The sequence below is a fragment of the Patagioenas fasciata genome, chromosome 6 (assembly GCF_037038585.1).
Source record: "Patagioenas fasciata isolate bPatFas1 chromosome 6, bPatFas1.hap1, whole genome shotgun sequence".
In the NCBI taxonomy this organism is placed as follows: domain Eukaryota; kingdom Metazoa; phylum Chordata; class Aves; order Columbiformes; family Columbidae; genus Patagioenas; species Patagioenas fasciata.
Genome location: NC_092525.1, coordinates 16065363 through 16086166, shown reverse-complemented (window position 1 = coordinate 16086166; position 20804 = coordinate 16065363). Strand labels below are relative to the sequence as shown.

The 20804-nt window shown below is 39.6% G+C and overlaps 1 protein-coding gene across 4 annotated transcripts in view; it reads left to right on the top strand.

Moving 5' to 3' along the window:
- SLC44A5 (solute carrier family 44 member 5) overlaps positions 1–20804 on the top strand; it is an 83124-nt gene that overhangs the window by 21896 nt on the left and 40424 nt on the right. For 3 of the 4 annotated variants that reach the window (XM_065842106.2, XM_071810033.1, XM_071810031.1), the window contains exon 2: positions 16193–16241. In XM_065842106.2, the coding sequence (XP_065698178.1) occupies positions 16193–16241 (49 nt within the window). Of the gene's footprint in view, positions 1–11687; positions 11834–16192; positions 16242–20804 lie in introns of those variants that run through there. The other variant, XM_071810032.1, reaches the window with a different exon arrangement.

The following is a 20804-nucleotide window of genomic DNA, read 5'->3' as shown; positions in this document are numbered from 1 at the left end:
AGGGTGATCCCAGAAGCTTTGGAAAGTGAAACTAGAGAATAAGCCACTGGCTTTAGAATCAGAACTTTCAAATTCATAATGCTGAATTATATACATGAAGGGCATGTGTATCAAAATGAGTAATTTTCTTCTTCTTATAACACAGTCATTTTCTGACAGTCCTTTTATTGATCTCTGCCACCATAGGGTTATTCGTACAGAATAGCGCTCTGTTTTCAAATTAGTTTCTGGTTACCTTACCTAATTTACAATATTGTTTGAAGGTTGATTTCACTCTTTGCAGTAGTTTTCTGTGATAGGCTGCCAAACAGAATGTCTCTTGACTGGCAGAATGTCTTAGGGGACATGAAGAGCTGCTTTTGTCTTAATGGAGGATGCTGCAGTGTAAAGGACAGCAGTTCAGAGGAGATCAGGCTAATGCTGCTGCTCACTGAGATATTTAATTAGTGCTGTGCATTCTACGACATAGCAAGGAAATGTCATATTCAGTAGTCCCTTTACTTGGCTGGCCCACATGTATCTTCTTAGGTAGCCTTTTGATTACAGACCAGCACTCTTCATTAAACAAGCTGTTATTAGAATGCACACACTGATTTTCAGTTCTTTCATATGTTTATATTTTAAACAGTGATAGAATTCACAGCAATTCTGTTAGGATTTGCTCAAGTTCTACATTACATTATCAAATGTCCTAATCAAGCTGAAATAAGTTACAAATTCTCCTGTTACTTTTGTTGGGAAGAGAAGCACGTCCAGATTTTTTTAGTCTACACTTTTTCTTTAAACCGTATAAAACTTTGAATGAGTTGGGGTTTTTTTTGGATCTTTTAAAAAGCTATCCTTAATAATGTTATTGTACTGCAGTGTTTTTCTTCATGACGTGCAATGGACCATTACAGGATAATTTAAAAAATACTTTTGTATGACATTATCCCACTGACATTTTGCAGGTTGGATGTAAATTGAAACAGAATATCCTGGAAGAAATGTATTATTTAGCAATCTATATGATCTCTTGTTCTTGCTCCCATCTCCTTCCCTGTATGTACTAATGGCCATCTTTGAAATTCATGTTCCTGATTCAACTGATATAATGGTTGTTTCATTTCTAACATACAGGTAGTTTGTAAAGATCACTACAATTAACAATTAAATTTTAAACTTTAGGTAGTGAAATTTTAAGGAGTAAAACCTAAAGGTTCAAAGAAAATCCGTGAGTGGAAACTGTGTTAACTGTTGAAAGAACGAGATCTCCACATGATGTTTTTGATGAGCTTAAACCAGTTAATGTTGTAGATTTGCAGTTACTTTATTAATGGCCTGATGAAGTGCCTGAGTTACCTTTTCGGTTTTTCCATCTCTCTCAACCAACTCAATTAAAAAGAATATGTCATCTTAAAAGTTATACATCTTTTCAATCTTTAGATCTCTGAGCTATAATACCACTACTATGGATTTTCAGAAGAGAGAAGATCGAATGGAAATGAAACTTGGGAGTTTTAAAAACAGGCATGGAATGGACACATAAAGACTAGAATATTGGTTGGGGGATGTCATCTGGAACTGGACTAGCAGAACAGTTTGAATAAGATATCTTTACAGATTTCTGGTAATTAGCCAAAGCAGAACAACTGCCTAGTTAAGAGATGGGATGATGTAGCTACATCCTTTGGAAAATTATTAAGATTTTAAGTTTCAGTATTCTGGCAAACAATTAATTTTGCTAACACTTTGATTCTGAATATTTTCTTCAAGATAGCAGGTTTTTTGCTAGCTTGATCCACGTCATCTTGAATGTGTGGAAAAATGAGTGATATTAATTTGGGAGTAAAATGAAAACAAATTCAAACACTAACTCAGTCAAGTGGCATCCTGAAGCAAAAGAGTGTGATTTGAATGGTTTGAGAACACTGCCGTAACTGTGACTAAACTACAGCCTGCTCAGGATAAGGTGTGTGAATATTAGATGTGTAGAATGTTTTTATGTCTGAGGTTGAGCAGAATGAAAACCTGTCTAACAGGAGCAGCCCTGTTGCATATATAGCACAGTAGAATGGCAATAAAAATGTGATTAGGAAAAAAAGGGAGAAGAATTTGGGATTCAGGATGGAGGATTTTTCAAGGACATGTGAAATAGGAAAATAAGGATCGAAGGACATGGGCCCTGTAAACCTTTTCTTCTGTACCTCAGGCCCTGGAGTTCATAGATTATTGGAATATAAACTAGCAATTACTACTGTTTACCAAATATCAATTTATAGGAATACATTGGAGATTAAGCTATAGACTAGTATTTAGACATCTGGACCTATTATTAAGGTTTTTAAGCTGAGAAAATGTCCTGGTTGTGCTTTAGCCAGAGGAATTCAATGGAGATCTGCTTATTATGAAGGGATCTCTGTCTCAACAGAACTGTTATTTCTGCTGAACTAGAGAGGAGGTGTGTGTCCTGCTAGCTGTGTATAGGTGCTGCATGTGTTATCACGCAATAACACACGGACACGTGTCACCCTGCAGCGTTAAAATCTTGCATTTCAGAGTCCCCTCGAGTTACAATTTTAAGTCTATATATGTGTAGACTCACAGACCCACATAACCAAAATGTAGGTAAAATACAATCATTGCAAAATTACTAGTTAATAGTATTTTTTAGGTGCTCCAGAGATTTGGAATATTTAGTTAGTGCTGGTAATAATGGTAAAAATATACATAGTATAGTACGTATATTGTGTCTTTCTCCTCACTTTCCTCTTTTGAAGAGATTAGTGGATTAGCAGAATGCTAAGGAAAAAGCAGGGTACAAGCATGCATGGTGAAATCTTCTCTTCACACCCTGACAGTTTAGTTTTGCAACACCTTTTGTTCAGATCAACCAGAGGCTCATCAGGATGAATACTGCGTTGTGGTCCTTCACTGTAGAAGGCAAATTCAGACAGCAGACCATGACATTTAGGTTGGCGTGCAATTCCCTCGAGGTCTCAAGAGGTTAGATTAATCCACCAGGGTAAGGTGTTCTGTAAGCTCAGTTCTAACTGAAGCGTGATGTGGTATCTGTGTGTTAACGTGTACCACTTTAAATACAGATTTTATTGGGACATATAACAACAACAATCTATTAGTTATTGGTTATTATTATTACAATATTTCTTGACTACACTTCTCAGTGCCAAGAACCCCAACAGGAAAAAGCATTGCAGTGAATTCAGCAATGAAAATGTAATGCTAAAGGCTCAATTTTCAGGGTTAACTTTGCTTCTAATTCCTAGGATTTCACAGTTTTTACAGGCGATTACAACTTTGTCCTGATAATCTGTTATAAGAGCAGAAGCTCTAGTGTCCAGTTATAATCTGTGCAATTACTACTGTTTACCAAATATCAATTTATAGGAATACATTGGAGATTAAGCTATAGACTAGTATTTAGACATCTGGACCTATTATTAAGGTTTTTAAGCTGAGAAAATAGTAACAGAAGTTCCAGTCAGCAAGTTCTTATATCCATTATGATTGTGTTGCTTACTGTTCTTAAAATGTTAAGGGACATGTGCAGTGCATTAAAGCTGAGCCTGGGACTGTAAAATGCTCTTCTCTCTGTGACTTTGTGTGAGGAGGTGAGACCTGTTTAGCTCCTGAAATTGGAATTTTCTGATCTTTTAGCAGCGTAACACAGATCCTTATTTTTATGACTTCCATCTTCTCTTATGTTTTTGCAGCTGTGTTAAAAAACTTTCTCAGTGTTAGTAAGATTAATATATATTCAGAGAATCTCCCCAAATCACATTTTATCTCCTACTTTGGTCTGGTTTTGATTTGTCTTTGAGATGTTTCTTCTACACAAGCTACTTGTCAGTCTCTTAAATATTCATGTGTTAAACATTCACATTAAATATTCACATCCACAGTGGGCTGTGAATTCTTTTTTCCTTCCCCCCACGGGAGCTGGAATACTCTTTTCATGCAATTTATGTCTAAAGTGTGAGTAGCAGTCTGGAGTTGCTACAAAGCCTGTAGCAATACCCCTTCCCTAAAGCACTGGTGGGGTTCCGAACCAGTATTCGTGTTGGACAGGCTTTGGGATCCTGAGCATTCGCTCTGAAGGTGCTCGGAGGCTTGTTCTAGTGTTCCTGTAATGGAAGCAGGTGCTGGGCAGGGTTGGCATTGAGTGGCCTTTCTTCTGAACAGCGTGTTGTTCAGACTCTAGAAAATATCGGAGAAATGTTCCTACAGGTTGTATCTTTTGTAATCACCTCTTCACCGATTCCACACGTCTTATGGTTCATCCACATCTAATGACTCAATGGGTTTATTCCTATAATCTTTTCAGTCTAGACTGAGTGTTCAGGGCTGTTATTTACAACCTTGTGTCCATGAATTTACATCCAGGATTATATTCTTCAGCAGTTTTGGTTCCAAAGTGATATACCAACAGCAATAGAAATGTGTTCCTGATTGCATCGCAAACAGGGAAATCTTTAAACCAGTTACAATTAACTGAGTCTTACATATGGAGCACATCCTGCATTTTGCTGTTGCAGCAGAGGGGGAATCCAAGTGCTTTAAAAGGTATCTTGGCAGCTGCTCTGCCGGAGCAGGTGGGTTCGCAGAAGGGATTTTCTCATAAATTGTATTTCTTTTACTGTAGCACTTCATAGATGTATGGAGACATTATTTGCTGCATCACTGTAACAATATGTCATTCATTTTGTATGTTGGAAATGCTAACAAGTTACTTTTGGGAACGAAATCCTTTTAAGTGATGTTGGCTACTTAATTATTAACAGCCTTATTACCTAGGAAGAGAACCTGGCTGAATGGCTGCAGACCAACTTGGCATAACACGTTGTGCCTTTAGAGACAGAAAACATCGGTTGTCACAGTCCCCTTCTCTTGTCTAAGAACACATTTGGCTTTGTTTAAACCCAAGCTTTTGATTCCAGAGGATTTTTTATGAAGACAAAATCAGGAATATAGTAGAAGTCTGTTTTTTATTAATAAGCGGAAAAAACTTGGAACAATGGATCACTTCTGACCATTTCTAAGCAACTGTGAGGGATTTATTTGCTCAAATAAATTCTTAAATTAAATCTGCCTGTGTTATCATTTTGTGAATATATTCACTGTTCCAGATACACAGAGCCATTGTTAGCACCGGTAAAACTGCAGAGCCCATCCTACAGTAAATGGCAGTAGTCTCAGAAATGAAGGCGAAATAAATGAAAATGGGGCTGCCTATTAAAATTCTGGATCTAATTAACATAATCTTACAAACTCCACTTGTAACCGCATATCTAATGGTTCAAAAACAACCATGAAGAGCTGGTGCTTTGTTCATTATACCAGACAGTGAGCTGTACATAGCCTGCTTTCAGAAAGGCGGGCATTCATAATAATGCGCCTTGTGTACAGTGTTATATAGACATAAATTTTAACCTCTGTTAAACAAGCAATATCACAGTATCACAGTATGTTTGGGATTGGAAGGGACCTCAAAAGATCATCTAGTCCAATCCCCCTGCTGGAGCAGGAGCGCCTAGGTGAGGTCGCACAGGAACATGTCCAGGCGGGCTTTGAATGTCTCCAGGGAAGGAGACTCCACAACCTCCCTGGGTAGCCTGTTCCAGTGCTCTGTTACCCTCACTGAGAAGAAGTTCTTTCTCAAATTTAAGTAGAACCTCTTGTGTTCCAGCTTGATCCCATTGCCCCTTGTCCTATCATTGTTTGCCACTGAGAAGAGCCTGACTCCATCCTCGTGGCACTCACCATTTATATTTATAAACATTAATAAGGTCACCGCTCAGTCTCCTCTTCTCCAAACTAAAGAGCCCCAGCTCCCTCAGCCTTTCTTCATAAGGGAGATGCTCCACTCCCTTAATCATCTTTGTTGCCCTACGCTGGACCCTCTCCAGCAGTTCCCTGTCCTTCTTGAACTGAGGGGCCCAGAACTGGACACAATATTCCAGATAGTCAAGAGTCACCAAATCTCCATCTGAATCGTTTGCTTTATATATATATATACATATATATATATAAAAAAATAATATCTTTGCAAGGTGTGTGTTTCTATACAGACAATATCCAGTGAATTAGCAAGCGTCTAATGATAAGGTTTTTTAATCCTATCCATGAGTCACTCATTTTCTCCACAAATCTATTGTTTACCTAACCTTGTAATCAGTCTAAAGCATAACCAGTTATTTTTGTATTCAAATACCATACCAGATACTAGTAACCAAGTGCAAAAGTTGGTCATGCAATTGGGCAGTTAGACTTTCACACGAAACTTTGTGTACATGGTTCAAACATTGTCCTTTGTAAAGGGAAAATACAACATTTTATAGCTTTTGGGAATGCTTTAAACTATCAAGTTGTCATATGTTAAATTGCCTAGACTAATGTAGTGTAATTTACCAGTCATTGCTCTGCATACATGATGTATTGATTGTTTCAGCAATGTTTGCGCAGAAGAATCCTTCAAATCTTTGTGGAGGGTATTCTCTAAGCTGGGCCGTGAGCCCTGTGACTGTGCTGGTGTGTCCCATGGGGCCAGGCTGTCCTCTGTGCCCCCTCGGACTGTGTCCCATGGCACCCACATGGCTCTTGGTCACGTGTGGTCCAAAAAGACCTGAATTAGGGCAGAAAATGTCTTGCTGTGCTTCCAGTTGTTCAATCGCTTTTTATAAAAAAGAATGGTTTTGTTTCAGATACAAAACGCGAGGGTGGGTGAAACATAGAGCATGTGCTGCAACAGCTTGCTGATAAAGATAATTAATACAATAAAGACATCCAAAGACTTGTTAAGGAGACTGAGTAAAAATTTACCATTTCCCCAGGCTATGCAGGGAGACTTTCTGGATGGTTTTCTGTTTTCCCACTTGTAAGCAACTATCATAGCTGGGTGCAGTTTCCAGGCCAGATTCTTGCAGACTGGAGGGCTGAGGAGTTTCCAAAAGCCATATTTTAAATTACCAGAGACGGTTTTTCCAGAGAATTTGTGCTGCTTGATAAGAATGTACTTTATAGATTTGTGTCCCCTTTTCCCCCAGAATAAAGTACTATGGGGGTGAATATTTGTATATTCTATTGAAAAACAAAGGCTGAGAGACAGTAGCTTGTTGAGTGAATCAGGATGTCTGGATTGCAATTTTTAGAAAATATTGTAATTTCTTAATGTTATTCAAAGAAGTGGAGCTTCATCTGTATGCTTCTGTCGGTGGATTACATCAAGGAATTACCTCATGTCATTTCTCTGGTTTTGAATGGACTGACACTACTATTCAAATACTTTTACTCAAATAGAAGGAAAAGCACAATTTGTAATGCTACTTCCAGTACTCCATTTACATCTAAAAGAAATTTTGACTTTGCTAAATAAGTTGTGACTTGAAGGTTCTGTATAGACTATAATAGTTGTTTTCTAGTGGATACTTCTTAGTATAAAAAATAGTAGGCAATAGGAGACAATTTTAAATTACTATTTGATCTTAGTTCTTAAGGGAATGCCTGTGAAAATATATTAATTGTCTCCATTTTGAAGTAATTAATTGCAGAGGACCAAGCTTCTGTCTCACAGAAAATGACAGTAATTCTCAAACGTCAGAGTCCACTAGAGGGCTAAATATTTAGTGGAATAAATTTTGTTTGTCCTAAAAATGTTTTGTAGAGGAGTATTAATAGTCCATTTTCCTCTTTACAGTAAAGTACAACTTGTTCTAGAGCTGAAGGTTGTCTTGCCTGTTTTATACCTTCCCTTTGATTTCGATATCAGGCTCCTATATTTTGTGATATTAGTGATGGAGTTGTTGTTGTTGTTATTGTTGAAGAAAACAGAAGGTTATTTTCCAATTCCTGTGTTCAGCTGCAGGAATACAGTTCCTCCTAAAAGTGAATTCCTAGTTGTGAAGGTGAACTCAGTGGCTGCTGAATGTGCTCAACAAGTGAGTTGTCTGAGGCTGGTGGGGTGGGACAGCGGGACACAGGTGGGACAGCAGGACATGGGGCTGTGCTGGGAACAGGGAGGACACGCTGGGAACCGAGTCTACAAGACACAGAAAGCCAAAAACAGGGACTGAAAACTGAGAGGACTGTCTACAAAATTTTGCCATCTGAAAGGTTGTTTTCAAGATACAAGCTGCATTTTAAAATGTTAAAAGAGAAAATGAGGGGAAAAAAGAAAGAATAGAACCTTATCTTAACTGTGGTGCCTTCTGAGAACTGGGTAAGTAATCATGACTGAAAAATTAAACATTAGTTGCATTTGCAATTATAGAACAACATGAAACACATGATGTATTGGATGTTTTAACAACATGTTACATCAGGTTTCTCGATGTCTAACTTTCACAGAGAATGTTATTGATAGCTCACTAGACAAATTTGTCTAACAAACATTAGGCAACCAGTGGCCATTCTTAGTTTAAATCTGCAACCATTAGAAAAGGCCTGGTATACAGAGGAGTAGAGATCTTCAAAACTATGCATGGCTGCTAAGGCTCTGATTACTGGAGTTTCCAAATGGCTTTTGTGAATTAAACACTGGTTTATTCAAATGGTTATGGGACTGACTGTCCCCTTGCTTGCAAAGTTATTGAATACATTTGTACAAATAAAATAGTGGTAAATAAATGATGCACACAAAGTCCAGAATAATCCAGCTTCTGTTTCCTCCACCTGACATTTTTGTGTATGAAAAATGTGTATAATTGTCATTCCTCTCCCAGTATAAACAGTGCAGTGGTTTAATTATTAATGCTAAATGCTTATAGATAATACCCTCCTTCTAAGGTTGTGAAAGTGTTATTTTAATGTTGTTTTAATGGTTTATAGAAAAAGTCTCGGTATGGTATCTGCACGCAGCATTTTACAGTACAAGATAAACAAGATAGGCTGCAATGATTTGTGATGGTATAAAGCAATTGGGGCTAGAGACTCGGCCAGGAGAAACACTCCTTGGCCAGCATCTGTCCTCATGGAGCAACTGCAGTGAAGCAGCCCAAAAATGAAAAGCTCTGGCATTTTCTGATCCTAGTTCGGAAGCATCTGATTCTTATTTCAAAACATCACTTTTTCCTGTTAAAGCATCATCAACAGCTGTATTTATATTTTGGATGCTGTTTTTGCTAAAGCACGAGACTATGCTTCAAGACCAAGCACACTTCCTAGCTGGATTAATAAGTAAAAATGTTGGGAAAAGGAGATATTTAACAGATATTTAACAGTTACATCAAACATAACTGCATGATAACAGCTTTCTCTAGAGTTCACCTGGTCTTCTGGGCCCCATCTCACTTTGACAAAACATCTCATGGAATTGCAGAACAGGTTGCACAGAATTATTCTTCCCACACATTTTGCTCTGTTTTGGAAGCATCTTGGTAGCTGTGTCTTAGCTTGGAAATTCTACAGAACTTGTGGCTGCAATAGGCCCAGAACAAGAATAAAAAATGTCTGTGAGACAAAAAACCAGACATTATTTCATCTCTAAAGAAGAATTTGGAGGAACAGCTAATAAGCACATTGAAATAGAAGCCTTGAAGCTGTGTAGGCGATACAAACTACAGGTAAACTTATTGTTTGATGTTTAGAGAAATGCAAAACCTCTACTGGCTTTCAGTATTCTTGATCGCATGGCAGAATTGTAGTTTAGAGTTCAATTAAGTTGCAGTATATTAAGTGTATACGTTTTCAGTCCCCTTTCTGTGGGTGGTTGTTTGGCAACCGGTACATTTCAAAATGTGCCTAACAGCGTATGTTGTCCCTAGTGTCAGAAGAATGTTAGGTGTGGGCCTTCGACGTTTGATCATATCATGTTGGTCAAACAGGTTTCGATGTTTTGCCTGATCTTAAGTGAACATGGACGACGTGTTAATTGCACAGGCACCACCTCAGGAAAACAGGTTGCTCAATTCTTGGACAAACTGATGGTCAGCTGTGTTGTCATTCACTTTGTCTTGTGGCTATGACAGGGAGAACATCGTGCTTCCTCAGATACATGGTTAATTAGGACAGTGCAATAACATTAATTTCGAAGTTTTACATTCTTAGAGCCTAATTTAGTGCTTGGTTTTCTTACCACGGTGTAGAAAAGGATCAGCCTTCTTCATTGGACTGTGACCGACCTCAGGATTCCCAGCCAGTTGTCTTTATGATATGTACATACCTGTTTAAGAAGTTTCTGCTTTGGAAAGGGACAGATGAGTTGTGCAAGAACTTGTTACTGTGGTTTTTCCTACTCCTACCCAGGATAGAAGGGCAGAAGCATCAAAATCTCCACATGACTTTTTAGTGAAACATCAACTGGGGTGGATCTCATCCAGTTCTAATACATCCTGGGTATTCATTAGCAGCCTCATTTGGTGGCCTGTGCGCTCGTGTCTTTGAGCACTGAATTAGCAGGTTGTGTTCACCTGCTGAAAGGAGGTGTCACCATTGCTGAGGCACATCACAGGAACTTTTAACCACTGGAACATGCCTATTTACCCCAGTAGAGGGAAGCAGCACATAAACATACTACTCCAAGGCTTTTCCAATAAAAATGCTGTTCTCTTACAAAGCCACACCTGTTCTAGCCACAGGCACGTGTAATCGTTGACCAAACACCAAGGAAGAAACACTAATAAACTCATAGCTGTTAAAGCAGAAGTAGCATTTTATTAGAGTTGAGGAATATTGTGCCATGTCAGTCAGTGTACGTCTGTTTTCAGCACTGTCTGTTCAGCCCGTCTGTTGCTGTGCTAAATTGAGAAGATAATTCCTTGTCATTGTGTACGATACAGTGACAGGGTTGAATTAAAAACATTATTTTTGTTGTTCTCACATGTAGTTCAGACCTGTCTTGAAACTTATTGTAGGAATGCATATGCAAGTGTATGTGTTTCCCATTAAAGAATTCTATGATTGGTGTTTCAATCGTATTCCACAGTGAATGGGAATTTCATACTGATCAGGATATTTCATGCTGGTCGGGATCACCACACAGGGATTCTGTTACTTTGTGGCTAAAAGGAGAGGTTGCTAAGATTGAAAGCTTTTTTTTTTTATGGTTTTGGGATTTCAGATTCACATACTGGCTATAATGCCTTGCATTTCCTTTCTCTGTACAGGCATTATAATATCCAAAGTAACAATGCCAAGACTTCAAGTGTTTTCTGTTCTGCAGTTCTGTGCTATGCAGAAATACAAAATGTACCTTGTATGAAGAAAATAATTTAGTAAATTATAGCTACTTCTAAAGATAAATATTCCACTGGACAAGATTGAAAATTTGATATACAGCAGATGGTTTACATCTTAGACTGAAATGTGTTGGAGTAAATCGTGTTTTCCTCACTTGCACGCCCTGTGCTTCGGGGGAGCTGCTCCCATGTGTACAACTGGTCTGGCCAGTGCTGAGCTGTATGGGCTCCAGCAGCACAGTAATTACTGACAGCGCAGTACCTTATTCTCAGCTGGGAAATCATCAGTCATGTTGTGGTTGTGTTGACTTCCATCAGCGTGTCTTACAGACGGCGTTCAGGTGCAGGCGTTTCCCTCTCTGCTCACACCTGGGGGCTGATGCGGCTGATCAGTCCCTGCTCCCCGTCCTGCTGGGTGCTGGGCTGGGCGATTTCTCTGCTCGCAGGAACGCCTGCCCGCCCTGAGACTGCCCTTCTGATTGGAGAGGTCTGCGGTGCTCGGCTTCCTTGTAAAATCCATTGAAATAGCACTTGTGTGTACCTGTGTGTGCTGGGAAGGTGTGCTGGCAGCACAGGAGGCCACAGTCAGTACCTCAGCTTGCTCAAGCGATCCAGGCGCAGTCACATGGATAGAGATGAAGGAAACTACTATGGAAAACACGGTAATTTACCTGCTTGCTTGTGACAGTTCTTAAGTGCCTGATCTAAATCTCTTTTATTTCAACTGTATTATTTCAATCAACTTTACTGGGCTTAGATCAAGCCCCAAATGGTTCTCTCTAACTTCTTCAGTTATTTGCAGCATCTTCATTTTTTTCCAGCTTAACATTTGCAAGCTCAAAGGTAAAGTGTTTATATATAATGTATATATATATAGCATGTTCTTATTTAAGTAATTTAGATGTGCTTTTAAAAATTATTACAGTGATAAAATGCAACAACTAAATTGATATGCTCTTTGGAATGAGGTATCTTGTGGAATATTTCTTGTAATGGTATTATAATACAACGTACAAAAGTTTCCTATTATAAAGCAGCATGTGAAATAGATCTGTCCCATCTGCAAAGTGAATATCATCTCAGTTTTTGATCTTAGCAAAGAAAATGGCAGTTGTTACCCCACACCACTGCTTTCTTCCTTGTGCCTACCACACTCCTAAAGCTTGGAATTTGATTTCTAAATACTTTTGTGCTTTGGTAGCTAAGGGAGTGGTTTGCTTTTACCGGGAGCTATGTAAATATTAATACTAATAACGTAAATAATTACCACTTCACCCCTCAAGAATCTGCTCAGTTTTTAAAGAACAGTAGTAACTAAGTAGGGAATTTATTATCTAATTTAGAAAAATGAGAAAGAAACAAACGCCATTTTTGTTGTTGTTGCACGAAACTATGATCACAATTGCTGTACCATATATTTTGGTAAGGGACATTCCAGTGATGCTCCAGACTGCTTCTGTCAGTGTATTTTTACCGTAGCCTATAGTTCGCTTTCTTCTGTAAACTGCTGTGTTCTGCACTGGGCTGTCAGCAGGGGCTGGGTGGCCGAGAGGACGGTGTGTTTGGGCACAACGAGCTGGGTACTGGTGCCAGGAGGCCGTGCTGGGCAGAACCTCATTGCTGGAGGTGACCGGTACCGTCTCACATCGCTGCTCCTGCCTGGGGCTGAGAGTCTGCATTTGAATCAGCTTTTGTATTTGCTTGCCTGTTAGTTACAGGGTGTTAGTTTTAATTGTAGCAGTCTTGTGGAGTTCCCCTAACAAATGTGAATATGCTCCATAAATACATGTACCTTTTGACATGCGTTTTCTTCCTTTCATTTCAGAAGCACACAGGTATGACATAAAAAAAGTTGAGCTATTTACAATGGTATACACTGTGTTAGTAATGATCTTCTTATGGAAAGGAGGCTAGTTGTGGAAACATTACATCTTGCCCAACCAGTCGCATTATAAAAGCATTCTGCTCACTGTAACCATTCTGGAAGCTCAGGAGATTGCCCATCAGCAACATTTCTCAGTGCATGACTGACTGGAGCAACATCTATAAGCAGAACATAAGTGTATTGCTTCCCTGCTGAAAGTCTGTTGTGTTTTTGAAAATCTAACTTGTTGCTGTACAAGGAGATCAGAAATCGCTCCTGTCTGTCTGGTAAGTAAATGATATAAAGACAAATGTTAAGAAGCTGGTGTGTTCTGAAAGGTTTCATGATGCCTGACCTAAACCAACTTTGCTGCAGATGAAGTTATTTCTCCCTCTGTTGTTTTTATATGGTACTTGAAGACTGTTGTTTTGTGCTCCTTCCCTTAATCACAGCCATTGAAGTTTGCATTCATTTACTGCTTTTTCTAAACCTCTTAGTGTCTTCTTTTCAATCAGTCTTTCTGCTCTCTCTAATTTGTCTGTATCATCTGAAATTCTAGTGTCATGATCTAGAAATAACTTTCCAGCAGAGGCCTTACATGTCCCAAGCACAAGGAGCAGTGACTTCACCAGTCATGCTCACATCTTGAGTGACTTTGTGCTTTTTTTAGCAAAGATGTTGCTGCACTGACTCATTCTCTGTCTGTAGTCTGCTGTAATTCATTAGGATTCTTCTAGTCAGTGTTGTTGAAAGCAATTATTATGTATGGACTCGTGAATGGAGTTTGTCTTGATAAGGTTCGTCAGTTTACGAAAATAATTTTGAATTGTTAAATTGTGTATCAAAATCCCTTTGATTCTGTCTCCAGAAGTATTTTAACACTTGTCACAAGCACAGTTGCAGAGTTCATTCTACTTCATTGTTCAATTATGAAGGAGAATATTTAATAGCTTTGGAGAAGAGGTTACTCCAGTAGTGGGATTTAGCTAGCGACTGACATTCAAGAGTGAGAAACTGGGGTCTTAATGGATGATTCAGTGAAAGTGTTTGCCCCCAAAATCAAGTAGACTGTAAGAAAGAATTGTTAAGAATGGACTGAGATCAAATAGAAGAAGTCATTACATGATTGTATAAATCACAGCCAACATTTGTGGTGAATATCCTGTGCAGTTCTGGCCCTTCCTTTTCCAGCGATATATAGTAACACTGAAAAAGGTACAGAAAATGAACATAAGCGTGACCCAAACTGGAATGGTTTATGTATGGGAAACAATTGAACAGACTAGGACTCTTGAAGGTAGGCAAGAGGAATATAATAACCTATAAAATTATTAGTAGTCTGCCATGATACCATACAGGTATGAGATGACTGATGGCAAGCTTAAAATAGGCAAAAGGAGGTAGTACTTCAATGATTCATTAACCCGTTGTGCTCCATGGTGTAGGGCATTGCAGGTTGTTAAAGTGTATGGAAGTTGAATAGAGACTTATGAAATGAATGACAAATTCACCCGCAACTGTGAAATACAAAGTCACTACTTTGGTCGCCTGGATTTTTCATTTCTCCTCAGAGATTCACTACAGCCCCTGGTTAGACACAGGGTGTGGGTTCCATGGATCTTTCAAGTGATCGACTCTGGCTGTTATTGTGTGATAGACTTGTGTCCTGGATGAGCTGTGAGCAGAGGTTCACTTCAGTATGTCTGGTGACCAAAATTGTCCTTAGGGAGTAATGTTACAGACCCTGAACTGTTCTGGAGAGAAATTATTTTGTAGAAATACTTATCGTAGAAATTGCTGTGCAAAAATGTTCTTCAAAGCACTGGTTTTGGTCCGGTGTTAGGTATTGTGTATGGTGCACTCACTTTCTGGACCATCGTAGTTGTGTAACAGCATAACTCACATCTTGCACTCCCAGCATTGCTGTCATACGTCACTCCTCCGACATTTTAGCTTTCCCAGTCTCTTCTGTGTTAAAGTATATTTGGTTTAAGAGCCAGGTAAGGTGGACCTAAACACCTCAGAGGAAGGGCAAATAGAATTGTATTATCTGCAGTGTTTATTGTACTGGTCTTTGTGTATTTTGATAAGGTTTTTGTGATACAAACCAAGAACAAAGTCTGGCATTTAGTTAATAAGTAAATTCTACTTTTGCACTGTTGCTGAATTCTTCCCTAATTGAAGAAAATAAGTATTTTTTTCTGCGGGTGGGGGAAAGCATAGGCTGGTAACACCCTTTAATACTAGATATCTTCAGAAGTGGAGATCCTTAAGAAGGCAGTGAGAAAGTGCTCTGAAACAGTCATTTGTATTCTAGCATTGATATCTGAGTGAAGAAGTGATTTTTTTCATTGCATAAAGTTTGGTTCAGTAAATCTCTGTAATTACCGAATTTTAAAAAAACCCCATAAAGCTGAATAACTAGCTTCAAAAGGAGAAATCCCAACCCTGGTTTATTGAATGAAGGACTGCTTCTTTCTCCTCATACACTAGCTTGAAACTTGAAAATGTAAATTCTACCATAAATTTTTGTTATTCTTTTCAAGTCATACTGTAATTCATCTTATTCCAGTCCACATGTGAAGCACAGATTGGTGGGTTTGTATTTAGGAGCTTCTTAATGTGGTTTGGTAATGTGTAGAGTGAATCAATGAGAACTATGCTGACCAGGATAACTATGTGAAGAAATTCTATCATGTTTGACTCCTTCCATCTGTAACCTCTGGCCAAATGCTACTGCATGTTTCTAGGAGAGACCTGACCTGACTTTCTTGCTGTTCTGAGATCCACATAAAGCAGCACCATGTTCAGGGTTGTGTGCACAACCAGCTTCAAACCCGCTCTGCTCCCCCCGGGCTCTACTGGAGCTGGAGCAGGTTTGGAACCCGCTCTTTTGGGGCTGCTGCGGGGAGTTGGAGCAGCCGGGTCAGCACTGGATCGCTGCCTCGTCTGATAACCAGCACAGAAGGGAGAGGCTGCCGCTCTGTGTCCCTGAGGTCCTGTGTGAATTACTGATATTGCCTCCATGAAATTATTTTAAAAGAATTGATTGAACTGGGATATATGGAAAAAGTTCTTCAAAGACTGCTGTTAACACTCCCCTCTCTATAGATTTTAAATAAGGACGTATTTTTATATTGTTTTATTTTAAATGCAGGTGAACCAAGGAAATTTGACCCAAAATTCAGAGGACCTATTCATAACAGGTAAATACCTTAACTCATTCTGTTTAATTCTTTTGGGTTTTTCTTCAGTGAACAGGGGATAAAAATATTATTAACAAAACTTGTGAATTTGATTCTGCGATTCTTTTAAATCCAGAAGACAATCCTTACCACCCTTGAGGTTTTATGATTACCAGGGAATATTTAACTGTGTGCTCTCAAGTTCGTCGAATTTGAATGACAGTTCTGTGTGCCTCATGTTGTGGAGCCCCTGCTGTCTGTCGTGTCCTGGTGCCACAGCTGTGGGATGCGCTCTGTCCTGTTTCCAGGCAGCACCTCCATTCTGCAGTTTGCAGCTGGTTTTCCTGCTCCCGCAGTCACCTCCTCAAGGGATTTACTTGGTTCTTTCCAGAGCTCGACCCGGGTGTGCTGTGACACTGGTGCTGAACCAGGCTGGTGGGGCAAACCGCTGGCCGAAAGTGGGATGGTGACGGGGCGGCTGCTGGAAGGACTCACATTGAAACCCTCACTTGAGTGGACAGGTTTTCACTCTGAAGTGAGTGACACTACCTATGGTGCTGTGCGCTGCAGAGTTGGACTCTAAAATATTGCAATTTAATGGTATTTTTGAGCAGTCTCTTACTGTGCTGTTCCCTCGTGCTCGGGGAGCGGTGGAACTCTGGTGATGGGATGCCAGGAGGACTGCACAGTTAGTAAAAGCTGGTTTTGCACTGTGGCTTGCTGTTGCATCTGTGGAGCTGCTGTGACAGCTTCTGCAATTCCGGGTGTATATGTGTGCTATTCCAATTGTACAGTGCACAGCAGCTTCTTAAAAACACAACCAAATGAACACAGTGCAACACCACTATACCACATACATCCATTGCATTTTATAATGCTTTGGCGAGATAGTTTTGTTGAGAACAGTATAGAAAAGATCAGTTCCCTGGACTTTATGGGTATTGCTTCCTTGTCCAGTAGATCATAAGGCAGTGATAGCTGCATTGATGCTTACTGTGCATACTTGGCCATGAGCTGCCCTTGGATTTATATTCAGCCGATGACCATTTCTGCAGGATACTCAGGTGATCAGTGCAGCACTGTGCAGTGTGCTATAGACATGCCCTTGAGGTACTTTAAGATTGTTATTATTAGTGGTTTTTAAATACAATGAATGAACCAGGGGTTTTTAAATTAATTTTTACAATTACTAAGAATAAATGATTAGGAAACCACAGTCTTTCAAACAAATAAAGACTTATGTAGTTCCTATGAACAGAATGCGTTCTCAGAAGGTGTTCCGAACAGTTCAACAGGAGGAAAATGGTCATCTTCCCTGAATCTGTTTCTGACTTTGGGGCTTCCCACTTTTCTGCAGGAGAAGAGATAGCAGGAAACTGAAAGCGTACATTTTTTTCCAGACAAATGAAGGCTGGTAATGCAAATGTGTGTGGGGACAGAGCCCTCTGTGTGCCTTGCCAGGACTGGCATGACTGTGTGGTGGTGAGGGAAACACCTGTCTATGTTTTCTGCCGATAAAATAGTTCGTCGTGCTCTTGATTTCACTGTCACTTTTCATTGGTTGTTTTCAATTTTGAAAAACGGAGAGGATGTGTTTCTAGGGAGATAGGCTGCAGATTGTATGTATCGGCATTGAAAGGTGCAGCAACAGCTGTAAAACGTCACATCCCATCATTGTAACTACTGAAGCTGATGCATTTTTGGAGGTGCTGTAGCATAGAAATAATGTTCTGAAATTGTTGAGAACCAAGCTATCCCCCTGACCACTAAAAGCCTGAAAAACTGTGAAACAGAAAGCCAAGTCTTACTTAATAGTGTATTAATGTCTGTTAAATAATGGATCACTCCCACACTGTTAGATGGATCCTTTGCAAGGAGATTCAGTTGTCTGTTGTGGTGGTGGGTTTTGTTGTTGTTTTAATGGTGGTGGGTTTTTCATTTGTTTTGGGTTTCTTTTTAATAGAAGAGGGATGCTATCAGTGGTTAGAGTGCTGCACACCGCGGCTAAAAGGAGCGTTCAACAGGGCGATGTGCGTGGTGTTTTGATAGCACTATCATTCTCAAGGTGGTTGTGTGTGGAACTTGGTGTATTTCATACAAACATATTTTTATTGAAAAGGATTAAAATGCAATGGCTGTGTTGATTGACTCTGAGCCAACCAACTCATGACAGTACAAAATGATGTTATCAAGATGATGTCTTTGATTGGTATGACTGCATACTGCAATCATTTCAGTTCTTTCCATTCTCATTCCGTACCATTCAAACCTGTCTGACACTCTTCTCCATAAAAACGTTAGTGTACAGTGGAAATGTACATTGAAAAAGTGGATGGTATCTAACCAAAAAGTAGCTCCGAAACCCACTGCTTAGTTACAAAGCCTCCTGCCCGAACAATCTGGCTTGATTTCGCAGTCGGTGCTGCAGATGGAAGCACGTCTGGTACCACTCAGAGGTTCACTAGTTTACAAGTCAAGTGAAATTGCTCAGAAAGCATCTAAGAGATCATGGGTAATTCATCAGTGTTTTCCCAGATGTAAGTGTAGCATAGAGAGTAAGTTGTAAACTAGTATTTACTGTCCTTAATGAGAAGAATAAATTAGAGAACCACCAGTTATTTATCAAATTTCTTTCTCAGCAGAAAATGTGTGACAGAAGACTTGAACACACACATACATCTCACATAGATGAGAACTGTGTGTATTTCTTATTTTCCTTTCTGAAAGCTAACAGTTTTAGAAATAAATGGAAATGTTTGTTTAGGGAGTTGATCCTAATTTGAGAAGTATCTTTATGATACTGCCAGCGAGACTTTGTGTGCATTGTCTATAGGAATGAATTTAAGGGGTAGTTCTGGGGTGTTATTAAGTGTTCATCTATGTGCATTACTACCAGAAAATACTTGCAAGGTTTCACATATCATATCTACCAAGTGAATAAACTTAGAGGTTGAAGCAGTAGCTCAGCAATTTCTCATCTCAAAGTGATGCAGCACAAGTTCTGGTAGACAGCTCTCTGGAGGAAAATAGAAACTCCTGGTGTTCCCTGTCAACCTGAGCTGGAGATGAACACCTTCCTTACCCTCCATCTCATGGGCAGTTTAACTTAATTCATGTGAGACAAAATCTAGCACCTCATATTTTCAATCTAAGCTGTTTCTGATTCCTCAAAGGCAGAAATTTCTCTAAGCCATCGTTCCCTGCCCGCAGAGGTTCACACTTGAGGACTAAGTTGGGCACCTCTCAGTTCTGAATGTCTGAATGCATGTCTGTTGTCACAGCCCTGGAGCAGTCTGTCTGTCCCTCTGTCCCATTGGCATTGTAATGGCCTTTTGTACTGGACTTCAGGCAGGTTTGTCACCTGAGCAGGGGACTCTGTTGAATGGTCTCAGTATTTCATGCCAATGCAGATGAAGGGGGGAGTGTTGTGGGGAAGGCTTGTGAAGTTAAGGGTTTGTAAAGAATGTAGGTAGAATGTGTTGTGCTTCTTTAAGAATAAAAAAACCCATTTCTTCCATCAGCATTGTCATATCTTAAAGATGTCTGTGGATAAATCAGTCAGGTGCCATCATACAGTGGGAAATCAAGCTTCTGGATTTTTTTAATGCAATTATATTACTTTGGGTATAAAATGAATTGCCTTCCTCCGTTTAGATTTTCTCTAAATTCCAGTAAGGGAATTTATACAGTCAATACAATCATAGAATATTTCTCTAAACTGCTCTGGCAAAATCAAATTAGTGTAAATCACACTTCTGACTTATCTCCAATTTTGCAGAATTAATCTTAACTCTTACTCTTGCCCCTTGTTATTTTTCTCCATCCTCTATGTAGTTTCTTGGGGTTTTCTAATAGTCCTCTTGCTGGTTAGACACATCGTAGGTTTTTTTTCTTGTTGTGTTTTAAAAACTACTGATGCCTCCTGGACTATCTATAATTGTTGAAAATCTTTACAGAAATTCAGTGTTCCTGTTAAGACAAAGATCATCTCTTCCTCTGTGATTAGAAAATGTAGTTAATGGGTTCTCCTGCAAATTGAATATCAGTAAACTTCCATAACAATTGAGCTATCTTTTTTTAACAGTTTGAAAAAAACCAATAAAATTTCCTAACCTTAACTAGCAATTACCTCTTCTCTGAGTAAAACACTGGCTGGGTGTCCAGGCCCAAAGAGTTGTAATGAGTGGAGTTAAATCACGTTGGTCACCAGTCACAGGTGGTGTCCCCAGGGCTCGGTAGCGGGGCCAGTTCTTTTTAACTCTTTATCAGTGATCTGGATGAGGGGATTGAGTGCACCCTCCATCAGTTTGCAGATGGCACCAAGTTGGGTAACATCACCTCAACACAGCATGGATTAGGGGAGTCCCAAAGCAGGAACTCAGAGTGAGGGGGCCTCAGTGGTCACCTTAGCGTGTCAGCAGAGTTGAACGTGGCAACTCAAAACCCATTGTGAACATCTGGAGCTGCGTTCTGCTCTGTGGCTGCAGAGTGCCATGCTCGGGACTGTTCGTAGGTGCTGACATGCTGCTAGTGCTGTTTAACGAATAAACATCATAATTTTTTGCTAGTGCAGCATCTTCACCA